General features: G+C 37.4%; 1 protein-coding gene across 9 annotated transcripts in view; it reads left to right on the top strand.

The window, feature by feature from the left end:
• Positions 1-15979, top strand: part of PSPC1 (paraspeckle component 1) — a 96029-nt gene that overhangs the window by 17373 nt on the left and 62677 nt on the right. For all 9 annotated transcript variants that reach the window (XM_082435123.1, XM_082435122.1, XM_082435125.1 and 6 more), the window contains exons 4-5: positions 388-584; positions 9384-9468. In XM_082435123.1, the coding sequence (XP_082291249.1) occupies positions 388-584; positions 9384-9468 (282 nt within the window). The remainder of the gene's footprint in view (positions 1-387; positions 585-9383; positions 9469-15979) is intronic.

Consider the following 15979-nt stretch of genomic DNA (forward strand, 5'->3'; position numbering starts at 1 on the left):
AGAGAGAAAAATCTGACTTCAGCCAATTAACTTAAGGGACATTTGGGTTGTATGTTGCAGGCTGCCTTATATAAAATTGTTGAGTGAAAACCAGGAAGGCCTTATTGGAGGTGATAATTAGGGGAGTGCAGATTGTAGCATCTGATTGCCTAGGTTTGAATCCTGATGCCCTTACTTACTAATTAGTTGGGCATCTTTGGGCAGTTTCTCAAACTTAGACTTGTTAAAACCTGTTTGACAATGTTGCTGTGATATATTTCACGGAGGGTACTTGTCAACAGTGCCATGAACTTGTAAGAGCTCAGTGAATGGTAGTGTTTGTTGTTCTTACATGTCATTTTACCTTTGAAACATAACATTTCTGTATGTCTTTCCTTGTAAATTTAGGGAAAGAGAACAGCCACCGCGTTTTGCTCAGCCTGGGACGTTTGAATTTGAGTATGCATCTCGATGGAAGGCTCTGGATGAAATGGAGAAGCAGCAGCGTGAGCAGGTTGATAGAAACATCCGAGAAGCCAAAGAGAAACTGGAGGCGGAAATGGAAGCGGCCCGGCACGAGCACCAGCTGATGCTCATGCGGCAAGGTAAGACGCGTTTCCGTGTAGGTGTCCCCGTTGACACCTATCACTAAGTCGCTAGTTAGGGGTTTAGAGACAGTTGAAACTGAATATGCTAGAAAGAAACATTTCACTTTTCTGAGAGAACTTCCTTAGGAAAAAAAACTTATTAAAAATAAGTTACCTACATAAGTAGTATTGTTGGAGGTGATTAAGGTTGTTAACTTTTGCCAGAAGCGAGTACATGCTTCTGCTGGCAAAGAGAAGCCCAGTGGGGTGATTCTTGGTATGTAGTTGTGGCATAAAGTCACATATCAAGATTTTGTTTGGTGGAAAGAAGAATTATGGCAAATGCTGGCTATTTAAGATTCTTACTACATGTCAAAAGATTACAGATGAAAAAAAAATAAAAAAAAAAAAAAAAAAAAAAAAAAAAAAAAAAAAAAAAAAAAAAAAAGATTACAGATGGATATTCCTTGGCAGAGATGAAAAAGATTCATGTGTGCTGATGGGTATGGGAATTCAGGAATACTAAACTCTGAGTATTTGGCGAGAACATTTTAAACCCTTGAGGCAGAGCTAACTGGATCTTTAAGAGCACGCATAACAGGTGTTACGCGTAACATAACATTTACTCGCATTCATTGGTCAGATACCTCACATGACAAGCTGCTTAAATATATCTCAGAAGCTTACTTCTTCCCATTCCTGTTTCTAGGTTTCTTTATTTTTATTTTTTTTATTTTTTTAATGCTATTCTTGTCTGCTTACATTCTTTTTATTTATGTATGTATGTATGTATGTGTGGCTGTGTTGGGCCTTCGTTTCTGTGCGAGGGCTTTCTCCAGTTGTGGCAAGCGGGGGCCACTCCTCATCGCGGTGCGCGGGCCTCTCACTATCGCGGCCTCTCTTGTTGCGGAGCACAGGCTCCAGACGCGCAGGCTCAGTAGTTGTGGCTCACGGGCCCAGTTGCTCCGCGGCATGTGGGATCTTCCCAGACCAGGGCTCGAACCTGTGTCCCCTGCATTGGCAGGCAGATTCTCAAGCACTGCGCCACCAGGGAAGCCCTGTAGGTTTCTTTTTATCCCTGTCTATATTGTTTATCTCTCTCCTTTCTTCTTTCCTGTTAATTCTCCAAATAACTTTTTCTGGTTCTTCCTATCACTCATCTTTTCCATTATCCGTAAAATTTTGTATTTCTTCTTTTAAAAAATTTTTATTCATTTATTTTGGCCATGCTGCACAGCTTGTGGGATCTTCGTTCCCTGACCAGGGATCCAGCCGGTGCCCCCTGCAGTGGAAGCACGCAGTCGTAACCACTGGACCCCCAGGGAATTCCCAAAATTTTGTATTTCTTAAAATAAAGCATCTGATTGCTTTCTATCTTGCTCTTAAAGTTTTTGCACTTGTTTTTTTAACTTAGCACTTCAGTAAAGTTCTATGTACCTTCTCTTGGCTGCCTCCAGAGATCACGGCGCCGTAGACAGTTGCCCGATTTCTGCAGCAGGCTTCTTCTTTTTTTTAAAATAAATTTATTTATTTATGGCTGCATTGGGTCTTCGTTGCTGCACATGGGCTTTCCCTAGTTGTGATGAGTGGGAGCTACTGTTCATTGTGGTGCGCAGGCTTCTCATTGCGTTGGCTTCTCTTGTTGCGGAGCATGGGCTCTAGGCGCGCAGGCTTCAGTAGTTGTGGCACGTGGGCTCAGTAGTTGTGGCTCGCGGGCTCTAGAGCACAGGCTCAGTAGTTGTTGCATTGGCAGGCGGATTCTTAACCACTGTGCCACCAGGGAAGTCCCTAAAGTATTCTTTATACTAGAGCCAGTATTTCTTTAAAAGGTGAAAATTTGATCATCATTCATCTCTAAATCTTTTTGGTAGATTCTCATTTTCTTTTGGGTAAAATCCAGGTTAGTTTTTTTTTTGTGTGTGTGTGTTTTTTTTAACTGTTCAGTAAATGTTTATCGAGCAATTGAGCAATTACAGTCAAGTCACTGAATGACTGCGTTGATGCCAAATAAGTTAAAACAAACTCAGCAAATGCTAGAAACTAGTCAGACATTTCTGGTTTCATTTGGACCCTAAACCTAGCGTTTCTATAAACTGTATAACACTCTTTTTCTAATAAAATTGAACTCATTCATATCATATACTAATGTGTTTAAACTAGTTATGTTTATACTAGGTCTCTTGCAGAAATTTGAAAATTGTTATCTAAGAGAAAGTTTTAGAATCATAGGCTGCTTAGACCTGGAAGAGAGAGCTTCAAGTTTATCCAGCCTTAGATTTTATGATTCAAAAATTTGGCCAGGGACTTCCTTGGTGGTCCAGTGGTTAAGAGTCTGCTCTTCCACTACAGGGGGCCGGGGTTCAATACCTGGTCGGGGAACTAAGATCCCTCATGCCGCCCCTCATGGCCAAGAAAAAAAATCGGCTACACACCAGAATCAACTGGGAAATTTAAAAAATTTTAATTTCCCGGGCCTCATGGTTGCTCTAGCACTTCTGTCCAGTATGAATTGTTCTCAGCTCTTAGCCTGCCATGCACTTTGCCACTTTATTTTCCCGCTATCTATGGTCATGCCATAGTTAGGAAATAACACTGATTAGATGTGTAAGCATTTGTGCTGAAAGGTATTTGTTGTTGCTACTAACAGGCAGTAGTATAACAGTCATTACTTGAACCCATATTGAATGTTGGTTGTAGAAGACACCATGTGAGGTACTGAGGATGTAGTGATGACAAAGAACAACATTTCTTTAGGCCTCGTAGAGCTCTTGTGAGCTCTTAGAAAACTTTGCCTCACCCCTAAGGGAGTTTTGACTTTCGAAGCCAAGTAATTTTGTAGTTATTTCCTATGAGCTTTCATTTTATTGCTTTTTGTGTGCTTATTTATAACCCATGTTAAGTTTTTGTTTTATAATATTAGAAAAGCACATTGCGTAGTGTATCTTAGTCCTTGCTTCTAGGTTTACTTCTCCTGAAGTACATCCTGTATTTCAGCAAAAGTCTGCAGGTGATAAATTCGTTTCAGTGTTAGTTTGTTTAAAAATTAAAAAAAAAAATTTACAATCTTCTCTTTTGTTCTACAGTTTTATGTTTTATCCAGCGCTTCGTAGGGTGTATTCAGGTTGGGGAGCAACTTGAAGTAATCTTACTTCTTTGGCTCTGCAGAGACACAGGGCTCTCTAGTTGACCTATCATGGAAATGGAAAGCTCAGACAGCACAGAAAACTGTCCTTTTCCCTGGCCCCGCCTTCTGCTTTCTTATAGGAGTCACTGTTTCCTCTGTATTTTAAGTTTCTTCTGTATCCTTTAATGAAAAAAAAAATCATGCATATGTCAGTAGATGTGTGTGTGTGTATTTATTTATAACCAAGAAGATCCTTTTTATCTTTTTTGCTCCTTGCTATTTTACTTTCTGTATAAGTGTGTACATATAGATCTGCTTCATTTTTTAAATGGCTGAACGATACTCTGTTAAATGGCTATAATTAGTTTTGCTCATCCTCTTTTAATTGATGTCTAGTTCTCTTTCCAGCTTGTTAGTAAAAACAATGCTGCAGTGAATATGTATATATCTTAGCAAATTTTTGTAAATGTTGATTCTTACTGGACACACCAGTTCCTTTTAACAATTGCTTCATTTCTATTTTACTGCTGTTTATGTAGTCCTTTCTAGCTCCAAATCCCATTATACTTAATACAGGTTATTTTTTTGCTTCACTATCTGTTTTTGATCATCAGTATAGGAGGCAGTTCCTGAATTTTCGTTATGGTTGTTTTTGTATTACCTTTGTTACTGTAATTGTATAACTCTCAATAGATAATATTAACTGCCATTCATTTTGCTATTACTCTGTCCTCCTCTATCACTGGATTTTATATTTTACGTATCTTTTTGTACTGATAAATAATAGAAGTATAGTTTCTTTAAATATCTTTTTTAAAACAATTTATTTATTTTATTTATTTATTATTTTTGGCTGTGTTGGGTCTTCGTGGCTGCACGTGGGCTTTCTCCAGTTGCGGCGAGCAAGGGCTACTCTTCATTGCGGTGCGCAGGCTTCTCATTGCAGTGGCTTCTCTTGTTGCAGAGCACGGGCTCTAGGCACCCGGGCTTCAGTAGTTGTGGCTCGCGGGCTCTAGAGCGCAGGCTCAGTATTTGTGGTGCACGGGCTTAGTTGCTCCGTGGCATGTGGGATCTTCCCAGACCAGGGCTCGAACCCGTGTCCCCTGCATTGGCAGGCGGATTCTTAACCACTGTGCCACCAGGGGAGCCCTAAATGATATCTTTTGATTCTTGATTACCAAAGGCAAAAAGAAAAAGGAAATTGGCATATTTGCTCCTCTTTTCCCTTTTCCTCTCAACTTTTATTTATTTTGCTTCTGATTTGTTTGGATTTTTGACATGGACTTAATGTTTAGTTTTTTCTTTTTTTTTTTAAAGTGTAAAAACTTTTTATTTATCTTTTATCTCCTTCCTTCCTCCTTCCCTCCCTCCCCCCTTTCCTTCCTTCCTTCCTTCCTTCCTTCTTTCCTTCCTTCCTTCCTTCCTTCCTTCCTTCTTTCTTTCCTTCCTTCCTTCTCTCTCTCTCTCTCTCTTTCTCTTTCTTTCGAGAACATTTAAGCTCTACTCTCTTAGCAACTTTGAATTATAGAATACTGTGTTATCAAGTATAGCCACCATGTTATACATTATACCTCAGGCTTTATTCATCTTATTTCTGAAAGTTTGAACCCTTTACCAACCTCTTCCTATTTCTCCCACCTCCCAGCAACAACATTTACACTCTCTTGTTTCTATGAGTTTGACTTTTTTTAGATTCCACATATAACTTACTGTGCAGTATATTTCTTTATCTGTGTGGCTTATTTCACTAAGCATAATGTCCTCAAGGTCCATCCATGTTGCTGAAAATGGCAGGATTTCCTTTTCTGATGGCTGAATAATATTCCAATATGTGTGTCTATATCTCTATACTGCATTTTGTGTGTGTGTACATTATGTATCTGTATGTACACACCACATCTTTATCCATTCATTTGTTGATAGACATTAGTTTGTTTCCATTACCTTGGCTATTGTGAATAGTGCAACGGACAGTGGAAGTGCAGATGTGTCTTTGAGACCCTGTTTTCCTTTTAATGTTCCTTAACCGTAGTTCTCACATGTTTCTCACATAATTCTCTCAGCCCTATTTTAAATACGTTGAGTCATGACTTTTCTGTTCATCACTCGATTCTCTGATGTTTATCCTTGTGATTTCTGTCAGAAGGTTCACAGAAACAATGTTCCTGCATCTTCTAAAACATCCATGGTCTTGTACTTCTTAAAAAAATTAATTTATTTTTGGCTGCGTAGGGTCTTCATTCCTGTGCGCGGGCTTTCTCTAGTTGCTGTGAGCGGGGGCTACTCTTCATTGCGGTGCACAAGCTTCTCGCTGTAGTGGCTTCCCTTGTTGCCGAGCATGGGCTCTAGGCATGCGGGCTTCAATAGTTGTGGCTTGTGAGCTCTAGAGCGCAGGCTCAGTAGTTGTGGCGCACGGGCTTAGTTGCTCCGCGGCATGTGGGATCTTCCCGGACCAGGGCTCAAACCCGTGTCCCCTGCATTGGCAGGCGAATTCTTAACCATTGCGCCACCAGAGAAGTCCTCATGATCTTGTACTTTAAACCCTCTCTTGAATGGCGTAAAATTCATGCGTCTTTCTCCCCTTTCTTAAGTACTTGATAGTATGTTTCTGTGGGAAAGTCTGAGATAAGCCTGGATTTTTTTCCCTCCTTGTGACTTGATCCTTTTTACAGGCTTCCATATGAATTCTTTTAAGGTTCAGTAACTTATCCAGGATATGTTTTCCGCCCAAACATTTTATGAGAGATTTTACACATAACAAAGTTGAAAGAGGGGAAATCCCTGGTGGTCCAGTTGTTAGGACTCTGTGCTTCCATTCCAGAGGGCATATGTTCGATCCCTGGTTGGGGAACTAAGATCCCACAAGCCACATGGTGTGGCCAAAAAAAAAAAAAAAAAGTTCAAAGAGTTTTAAGGTATTTAATACTTAGATTTTGTTACTAACATTTTACTATACTTGTTTTATTACATCTTTCCATCTGTCCAGTCTTATATTCCAGATGTATCTTATTGTACATGATCATACTTTTCTTGGGACCAGATGTGCCCTTTCAATCTATAGATTCAGTTCTTATATTTCTAGGAAGGAGCTGTGTTAGATCAGAGAGCATACGTTTAGTCTTCATGACTTGAAGGATATTACATTGAGAGAACACTTTCCTACAGTCTAGCAAATCAGACTTAAAATTTGTCCATATTCCCCTCTATTCCCTTTTTGCTGTATACCCGTATTTATGATATATTGAAATTATAGATACAGTTTTATGTCTTTTATGTTTGTTAGGTACGCAGTTTTAAATGTTATTTGGTCTAGTAGTGAGTAGTGCTGCAGCTGATATTTTATGTCTGTGGATGCCTTAGGATTTTTTTTTTTTGGCCGCGTGCGACTTGCAGGATCTTAGTTCCCCGACAGGGTTGAACCTGGGCCCCTGCAGTGAAAGCACCAAGTCCTAACCACTGGACTGCCAGGGAATTCCCTGGATTAATAAGAAAAATTCCTATGAGTGTGATTTACTGGGTTAAAGGATAAAAAGCACCTCAAGGTTACATGTTTTTTGGGTAATATTTTCCTCCAGAAGAATATTATCATGGCAGTATACACATATATAAGCTTTAGTGAAATTTCAGGAACTCTGGATATTAGCAGTTTAAAGGAAATAATGTGGAAGATGTAAAATGGTAGTTTTAAGTTGATCATGCTCCTCATTACTGGTAGATCATGTGCTTATCTGATAGTTTTGATTGTCACATCCTTTGAGCTAATTATTATACCCATGTTACTGGTGAGAAAGCACGATCTGAGAGGTTAAAGTACCTGTCTTAACTGGCCCCGCTTAAAAGGAGAAGATCCAATTGTCAGAAAACATTCATGTTCTTTTCTTATTCCTTTTCATGGAAGAAAATGTAATTTTACATTTATTACTATATGTGTCCCTGATTTAAGAACAGCTAACCTACAAAATCAATAATAAAACTGTTACAGGATGCACTGTATTGACTTTCTTGGGTAATTAATGATAGTAAGATACTTACCATGCTTTGGCTTATTGAAGCATTTCCCCTTAGGAATATAAGTAGATTGTATATTTTTGGTCTTTACAAGTCTCGCCAGCTGTAGAAATTATATGATAGTTATGGGGTCTCAATGTTGGTTGCAGAATGGAGTCATCTAGGGAGCTTCAAAAAAAAAAAAAAAAAACTCATATCTGGTCCACATCCCAAGAGATTTTGATTTAATTGGTCTGTGGTTAAAAGGTACTTAAGTAATTCTAATGAGCAGTCAAGTTGACAGCTAATGGTAAAAATGTTTGAACTTAATTGTAGTCATGTTTGGGTTTTAAGATAGCTAAATGTTTTCTCAACTGGCATGTTATCAGAATCGCCTGGTTCCTATCCCATATACCAAAGCAGACTTTCCTGAGCAGAGTCCCAAAATCTTAAAAAAAAATTTATTTTTAAGTTTCTCAGTTGAGGCTGAACAGCCAGGTTTGCAATGCTGGCATTTTGGAAAGAGCTTTGGAATAAGGATAGATTTGGCTATACATCCCAGTTGGACCATGTAGTGGCTGGATGGCTAGAGCACATTTATAATCTGTCTGGATCTTTTTTATTTGACATAATTAATACATAATTCAATCTGTAGGGAGGATAATACCTTGTTATAATTATGATGCCTATGTTGTCATGGTTAAGATGTTTAGAGTTACTGGCACATGAAATGTTAACTTTAACTGTTAAGTATTATGTTAAATGAATTCTGAATATAGCAATTTATTAAGAAACATTCAATTAAGATAATTTATGTTCATTTTAGAAATTTCAGGTAACATGATTATAGAAAAAGAAAATAAAAACAACCAATACTTGTGTTATTCAGGGTATTCATATATCTGTATATGTGTATATATATATTTTATGCATGCGTGCACATGTAATTTGGTAAGATAGTACAAAGAGTTTTAATACTTGGGAAGTTTATCCACTGCTTCTCAGATGTGCAAAACAAATGTATCTTTCATTATCTTATTCTGCTGTGGAACCCCTGTTCTTGATGATGTGACATGGGTTGGTGACAGTGGGAATGCTTGTCCTGTTTAAAGTGGTCTTGTTCATATCAGTGTTCAGCCCTTTTCCGCTTTCAGGAACTGTCTCCTCATTGCCCTCCTTCATATGACACAGACTTGATGCAGGAGGAAACCTGCTGATTGTGTTGGGAGGGATGTTTTTGAGTTTTATGCCATGTCCTATCTCATTATTCGTACTGTTTGGTCTGGTTCTTAAATGCCCTCTGCTGATGGTTCCCAAGGCATCTTTTTGGGCTTTGAGCTTGCTGCTGAAAAAACTTCTAATTTGTTTAAAACTATGTAAATGAAAATGTAGCTACTATTCTATTTTTAATATGTTCCAGGCCCTGTGTTAAAACAGTTACTACCCATTTTAATTTCTTAATATAAGGATGGATTTATTATTTTCTTCATACACATGAAGAAATGGGCCCAGAAGTGATACTAATTTATTACACAGCTTATAATCTTTCATTGTAAAATGATGTGATAGACAAAAAGAGAAGCTAGGTGCATGAGTATGAATAAGTTGCTACATCTATTGCCAGTCATAGAGAATCTATATGCTTATGAATATAAAAATACAGAAGGGGAAGCTAAAAATATTAATCTGTAATCAATATCTTGTAGATTTAATGAGGCGTCAAGAGGAACTCAGACGCTTAGAAGAGCTCAGAAACCAAGAGCTGCAAAAACGGAAGCAAATACAACTGAGGTAAAGAACATCGTTATAACATATACGTGAATATATGTAGGTTTCATTGTGTATGTTATGAATAAAACTCCCAATGCCTGTTATCAACAAGTTATATAACTTGGAAAATACAGGGGAAAAACCCCAAAAGTGTCCATTTCTGACCACATTTAGGGAATTATTCCAGAAGATGACATAAATCTTTGCTATTCTGTGATTTTTATAGCTGATTATGGACACTTTACAGACAGTGTGAACTTACATAAAGGGCTTAGGCATTATTTCGTATAATTTATTGTAAGAATGCACCGTGATTTACCGGGCCATTTTCCCAGAGATGGATATATTTGTGTTGATCTTAGTTTTAATTTTTTCATGTGTATAATACTACTCTGAATGCCGTTAAGCATTTTTGTACTTGTGATAATTTGTTTAAAAAAGATATCTGGAATCCATGGTAAAAAGGGTATGGGCATTAAAGATCTCAGTACATAAATAGAGAACTGTGATGGGCAACTTAAAATCTTTTAGGTTAAGTAAGGAAGTTTAAGGGAGTAGTTGATCCAAGATGTAGAAACAAAAATTAACAGCTTTTCTTGTACCTGCAATATTCAGTTGTAAAATATGAGATAAGTATTACTCTTACAAGTTTCAAAAGTCATAATTAGGAATTGTTATAAACAAAGCTATGATAGATTAAAGCAAACTTAAAATTTTGTTTTGGAAGTGCTATAAAAGTAGTAAGTGCTTGTGACAGGAAGTTAGGTGGTCATGGGAAATAAAGTGAAAAACTGTTAATGAGTTTGAAGTGTCTTCACAGTCAGGTGATAGGTACTAGACCGTATATTTTAGTGTATTTTTTCCAGCTTTGTACCTGATTATACCAACGTTTGTGTATTTCTGTCTTGGTACTACTCTGATTTTACTCTAACCTACTTATTCTCAATTTATGGTACTTGGCAGGAAGCATCAGCATTCTAACCTAGGAGATTGTTAGAAAGTCTCAAGCCTTCCCTCTGAACTACTGAATCATAAGCTGATTCACCTGTGCTTTGGTAAATCCTCCAGGTGACTCTGGTGCATCCTAAAGTTTGAGAACCACTGGTGTAAATAACTCCCGCCATGAACTTCTTACATGAGGGACCTTTTTCAGTTTCTTTCTTGTTGCTTCTTTCCACTTCATGTAAATGTGTTAAAGTCTCTTCTACTTGTACAAAGAAAAGGAAACCTCCTTTCCCCTAACATAAACCTACCTGAATCCGGCTTTCTTCTCTTACATTTATCCTTGACAAGTAGGCTTTTAAAATTAGTGCCCTAGGCTTCCCTGGTGGCGCGGTGGTTGAGAATCTGCCTGCTAATGCAGGGGACGCGGGTTCAAGCCCTGGTCTGGGAAGATCCCACATGCCGCGGAGCACCTAGGCCCGTGAGCCACAACTACTGAGCCTGCGCGTCTGGAGCCTGTGCTCCGCAACAAGAGAGGCCGCGGTAGTGAGAGGCCCGCGCACCGCGATGAAGAGTGGCCCCCGCTTGCCACAACTAGAGAAAGCCCCAGCACAGAAACGAAGACCCAACATAGCAATCAATCAATCAATCAATAAATCTTTAAAAAAAAAGCTAAAAAAAAAAAAAAAGCTAAAAAAAAAAGCTAAAAAAAAAAAATTAGTGCCCTATACCTAGTGTGCTAAAATAATAAGTAATTAAAACTAAACAATGTGGGGTGCAAACTACTATGTATGGAATGGATAAACAACAAGGTCCTACTGTATAGCACAGGGAGCTATATTCAATATCCTGTAATAAGCCATAATGGAAAAGAATATGAAAAAGAATATATATGTATAACTCAATCACTTTGCTGTACACCTGAAACTAACATTGTAAATCAACTGTACTTCAGTCAACAAAAAGAAAAACAAAAACAAACCAAGAAAAAACAATCAATGTGGGAGAACCCAAAGTAGGGTATAAAAATGTAACAGATGAACTTAACTATATTATATATAGATGGATAGCATTGTCACACTGGAAGGAGATGGGGAAGAAAATAAGGAACCTAAATAACTTTGGAAAACCGTATCTTGATTGAATACTATAGGCTAGTGGCAAGAACAATATATAAATTCTGTAATCTAGTTAGTAAATGTACTTCTCATAGGGATATAGGTTTGCAATTCTGAAACTACTTTATGTATATACTTTTTTTCTCTCTTTGATCAAGACTTTATTGAAAATAATGTATATACTTTTTAAAGTGAATATATTAGTACAGATCAATATGAACCAGGTTTTTCATTGTTGGAGAAAGAAAGAAGGGAGAAAGGCTAAAATTAAAATGACTCCTGTGATGTTTAATGGGGAATCTAAGTATCAGTATGAACTGAGTGGCATTTAATCTAGACAGATACAGAAATATAGACATGTATATATACATTGGTTCGTATACATATACATATTTCCTAGCCCTGTCCATCCAGAAGCAGTGATGCCTCAGGAACAATGAGCTCATCTAATGCCCAGATTTTCGTTTCTGAGCACCATTCTCCAATAAAGGGAACCAGGGCTTTTTGGAGAAGTGGTTGATTCCAGGATTGAAAAGTCCAAGATGAGCCTGACAAATCTTGGGTCAGAGAGAAGCGAAGTACTTGAACAAGGCTAGGGCATGTTGAGAGAACACAGGAGCCAGACTGAAGGCGCTCCTAAGGGCCGAAGTTGGAACAGTTTCAACAACAAAATAAAAAATGATAGTATTAGATTTTACCCTGTTGAATAAAGTAAATATCCATGAGTGTGTGCTGATAGAAGTTATTTAATGAGTAAGTAAATAAATGGGGAGAATGGACAGCTCTTCCTTAGTTGTTAGAAGTAGAATTCCAAATAATAAATGTGAAAGGAGTCTGAGAGAAAAATTACCAATGGGTGAATACTGCAGTAATACAGGCACACCTTGGAGATACTGTGGGTTTGGTTCCAGACCACCACAATATATTGCAATAAAGTGAGGTTTTTTGTTTCGCAGTGCATATAAAAGTTACCTTTATACTATACTGTAGTGTTTTAAGTATGCAATAACATGATGTCTTAAAAAACAATATGTGTATCTTAATTAAAAATACTTTCTTGCTAAAAAATGCTAACCATCTGACAACACAGGGTTGGCACAAAACTTCAGTGTGCAAAAGCAATATGCAGTATTTGGGAAGGGCAGTAAAATGAGGCACGCCTGTAGTTGTTTCATTCAAGATTTCCCAGTAGGTGCTAAGGTTGTTGCACAAAACTTGGGATACAGGATATGTGGAGTCTCAAATTTGTATGAGGTACAAATGGAAACGTAGTAAATTTAAAGTGGAGAAGCCCAGCAGATACCACCATTACCAAGTGTTTAGGTTCATATCACCCTTAATAAGAAGACATGGACACCAGGAACCCCTTGATATGATGCACCCAGAAGTATACATTGTTATTTCTGTGGTTTTCTTGCCAAAGGTTCATAACCTTACGCTAGTCGTGAGAAAACTTAAGACAAACCTAAATTGAAGGACACTGCACAAAATAATCAGTTCTCTTTAGAAGTGTCAAGGTCATGAAAGAGCAAGAAACACTGAAGTGTTACAGACTCGAGGAGACTAAAGAGAAATAATAACTAAATGCAATGTGAGATTCTGGATTGGGTCCTGAAACAGAAGAAGGACATAATGGGGAAACTGGTAAAATCTGAGTAAGACCTAGAATTGAACTGTAGCAGTGTACCAGTGTGAATTCCTGGTTTTCATAATTGTACTATGGTTATGGAAGATGTTAATATTAGGGGATGCTGCATGAGGGAGATATAGGGACTCTGCTATTTTTGCAACTTTTCTGTAAGTTTAAAATTAGTTGGAAATGAAAAAATGAAAAAGAGGACTCTAGGTACTGGGGATACAGTGGAAAACAAAAGACACAAGCTCTGCTGGTGTGGCACTTAGGTTATCTGGGAGGGAGGCAGACATTAGTTAGAATATGATCAGATTATTAAAAAGAAAGCGAAGCGCACAAAATAGAATGCAGTACTTACTGGAATTTTTAATAGGTTACTTGTCTCATAATAAGTGAAATATTGGTTGCTTGACGTGGTAAGTATTCTATGTACCTGGTAATTTTTCACCGAATGGTCTTTCATTAATCTTATTTAATATTGCAGAGGTATATCAGATTCAATTTGGAATTCAGATAAGTGTGTACTAACAATAAAGATATCTCAACAATTAGGTGATAATTTGGTGGGTAACTTTTATGGCTGGCTGTATTCTAGCAGATACAGCCAGTGATAAATCTGTTAATCTTTACCTGTGCCTGTGGAGTTTGTTTTGAAATTAATTGTAAGAATTGTTTCTTGATTTAAGAAATGTAAATAATGTGTTAAAATTGAGTAATTTTGCAGCATGTGTGAAGGAAAGGAAAAAAATAGTGTCTAGGAAGTTACTTTACTAATAATTGTGAAATATATCCTGCCCTTGCAGCACAAAGCAAATAAAAGTGTAGCAGTTAGTCTGCAGAGGTTGGTCTGACTCAGGCGGCTACCACGTGAGACAGCCAGAGAGTCTGGACACGGCCTTTTTGTTTACCTTAGTTGGAAGACTGAAAAAACTGCTTAAGAAAATATATTTGAAAGAAATTAAATAATTTGGAGTATACAAAATTTTCTGGTTTTCATTTCAATGCTACAAATAAGTTAGGTTTTCTTGGGTCACTTCTTAAGAGGCTGTGGCAGTGAAGGCGGACAGGGCTTAGATGGGCTGGTTCCGGCTGTAACTGGCCCACTTAGTACTTGTTCATTTGTTCTCTTCTTTCCTTCCCTTACTCCCTCCTACTCACTCACCTACCCGTCCATCCATTCTTTCCCTTACGTCGTTTGACAAAGTATAAAGATCATCCAGATGGACTGAGGCCTTTGGTGGGTGTGGAGGCCGTAGTGCTGGCCTGGAACGAAGAGCAGGGCAGTTTTATGTTGGTCGCATCATAGCTTAGTGCCTGGAGCCTCGCAGGCTTCAAAGTCCTATTCAAATAGGAGACAGTCAGTGGGCTTCCAGTTAAAATAAATTGTAAAATTGAGGTTTTGTCAGTTTCCAATTAAGTATAACATGAAGGGTGTTAAAATTCGTCATGCTTCTTTACTTATTAGTTCCATTTGTGAATATAACCTAGGAAATTATCCTTGATCCAAAAGACATTAAATATAAATATAAAGATAATTGTTAAAGCATCTTGTGGAAGGAAAAAAATTAAAAGCAAACATACGTACAGTAGGGAATGTGCCTATATGTTTTCTGTAAATTTATATTATGGAATTGTCAGTGTGGTGTAATCACAAAATAAAGTAGAAACTCTGGAATTTATAGACAATGGAATGGAAGGAAAAAAATAGCAAATGTTTAAAGTGATTTTATACCTTTTTACCATATTTTTTCTCCAGATATAAATGTAGTCTCACATTTTATCAGAAAAAAATTGCTCTAACAGTGGGGAGAAGTACATTATAAATTTTGTTTAAAATATCTTTTAAATTAAAAATGTTATGGCAATACATGTTTTAAAAAACTCACATGATACATATGTGTACAAAAGAAAAAGGGCAATGCTCTTGTCTCCCCAGATTATCCCCGGTGTGATAGAAACTCTCATACTCTCTTCTCTGCTCTTACAAATGGTTTTTAGATGCAGCAATAGGAATACTATTGTTTTGCTTGCCTTTTTTCTGACACTGTACCTTAGACATTGTTTCATGTCAGTGAATGCAAATCTGCCTGTTTGTAATGGTTGTATTGTGTTCCTTGTCCCTCATTCGTAATTGAATGTCTTCAACCTTTTGCCTTTAATTAATGTACAGTCTTGTATCTGTGTGTATAGATCCTTGCACACATGTATAGATATTTCTGTTTAGTTTATTGGAAATGGATTTGCACACATAAAATTGTTTGCTACACGTTGGTCCTCAACAAAGTCATTGTTGCAATCTTGAAGACCAAAAAGCTTTGAGTATCATTTAGTGGCAGGATCTGACTTGAGCCTGTTTGATGCAAAACCTGACCTGTTTTACGTTGTGGTCATGCCAAACCTTTGTTATATTCGTAGAATGTGAATGTTCGTCTTACTACAGAAGTATTAATGGTGTTGATTATTGGGTACTGCTGGGATATCATAATAGGTCCTACTGGGGATATCATAATAGTATATAAACCCTTTTTAAAGTTGGAAAAACACATGTGGCTTTAGAGTTTTTGAATAAGGGAGATTTTGCTGTCACTATGTACATTTTCAGCAGTGTATGAACATGAAAGTATTTTCTTAAACATAAAGTTTACGAGTGTGTTAATGTACTAGAAATGGATTAACCGGTTTATTGGAATATTCTGTTTCCTTGAATAGAGTTGTATACTGGGGACTTAGATATCTCAAAATAGTCTAGATTTTGCTTGAAATACCTTAGGAACATTGTCTTGTTACTTGCACATGGTCTGATATGAAGTCCTAACAGCCTGTTTTCTTGCTGGCTGTG

Source organism: Balaenoptera physalus, assembly GCF_965194825.1.
Source record: "Balaenoptera physalus genome assembly, chromosome: 18".
NCBI lineage: Eukaryota > Metazoa > Chordata > Mammalia > Artiodactyla > Balaenopteridae > Balaenoptera > Balaenoptera physalus.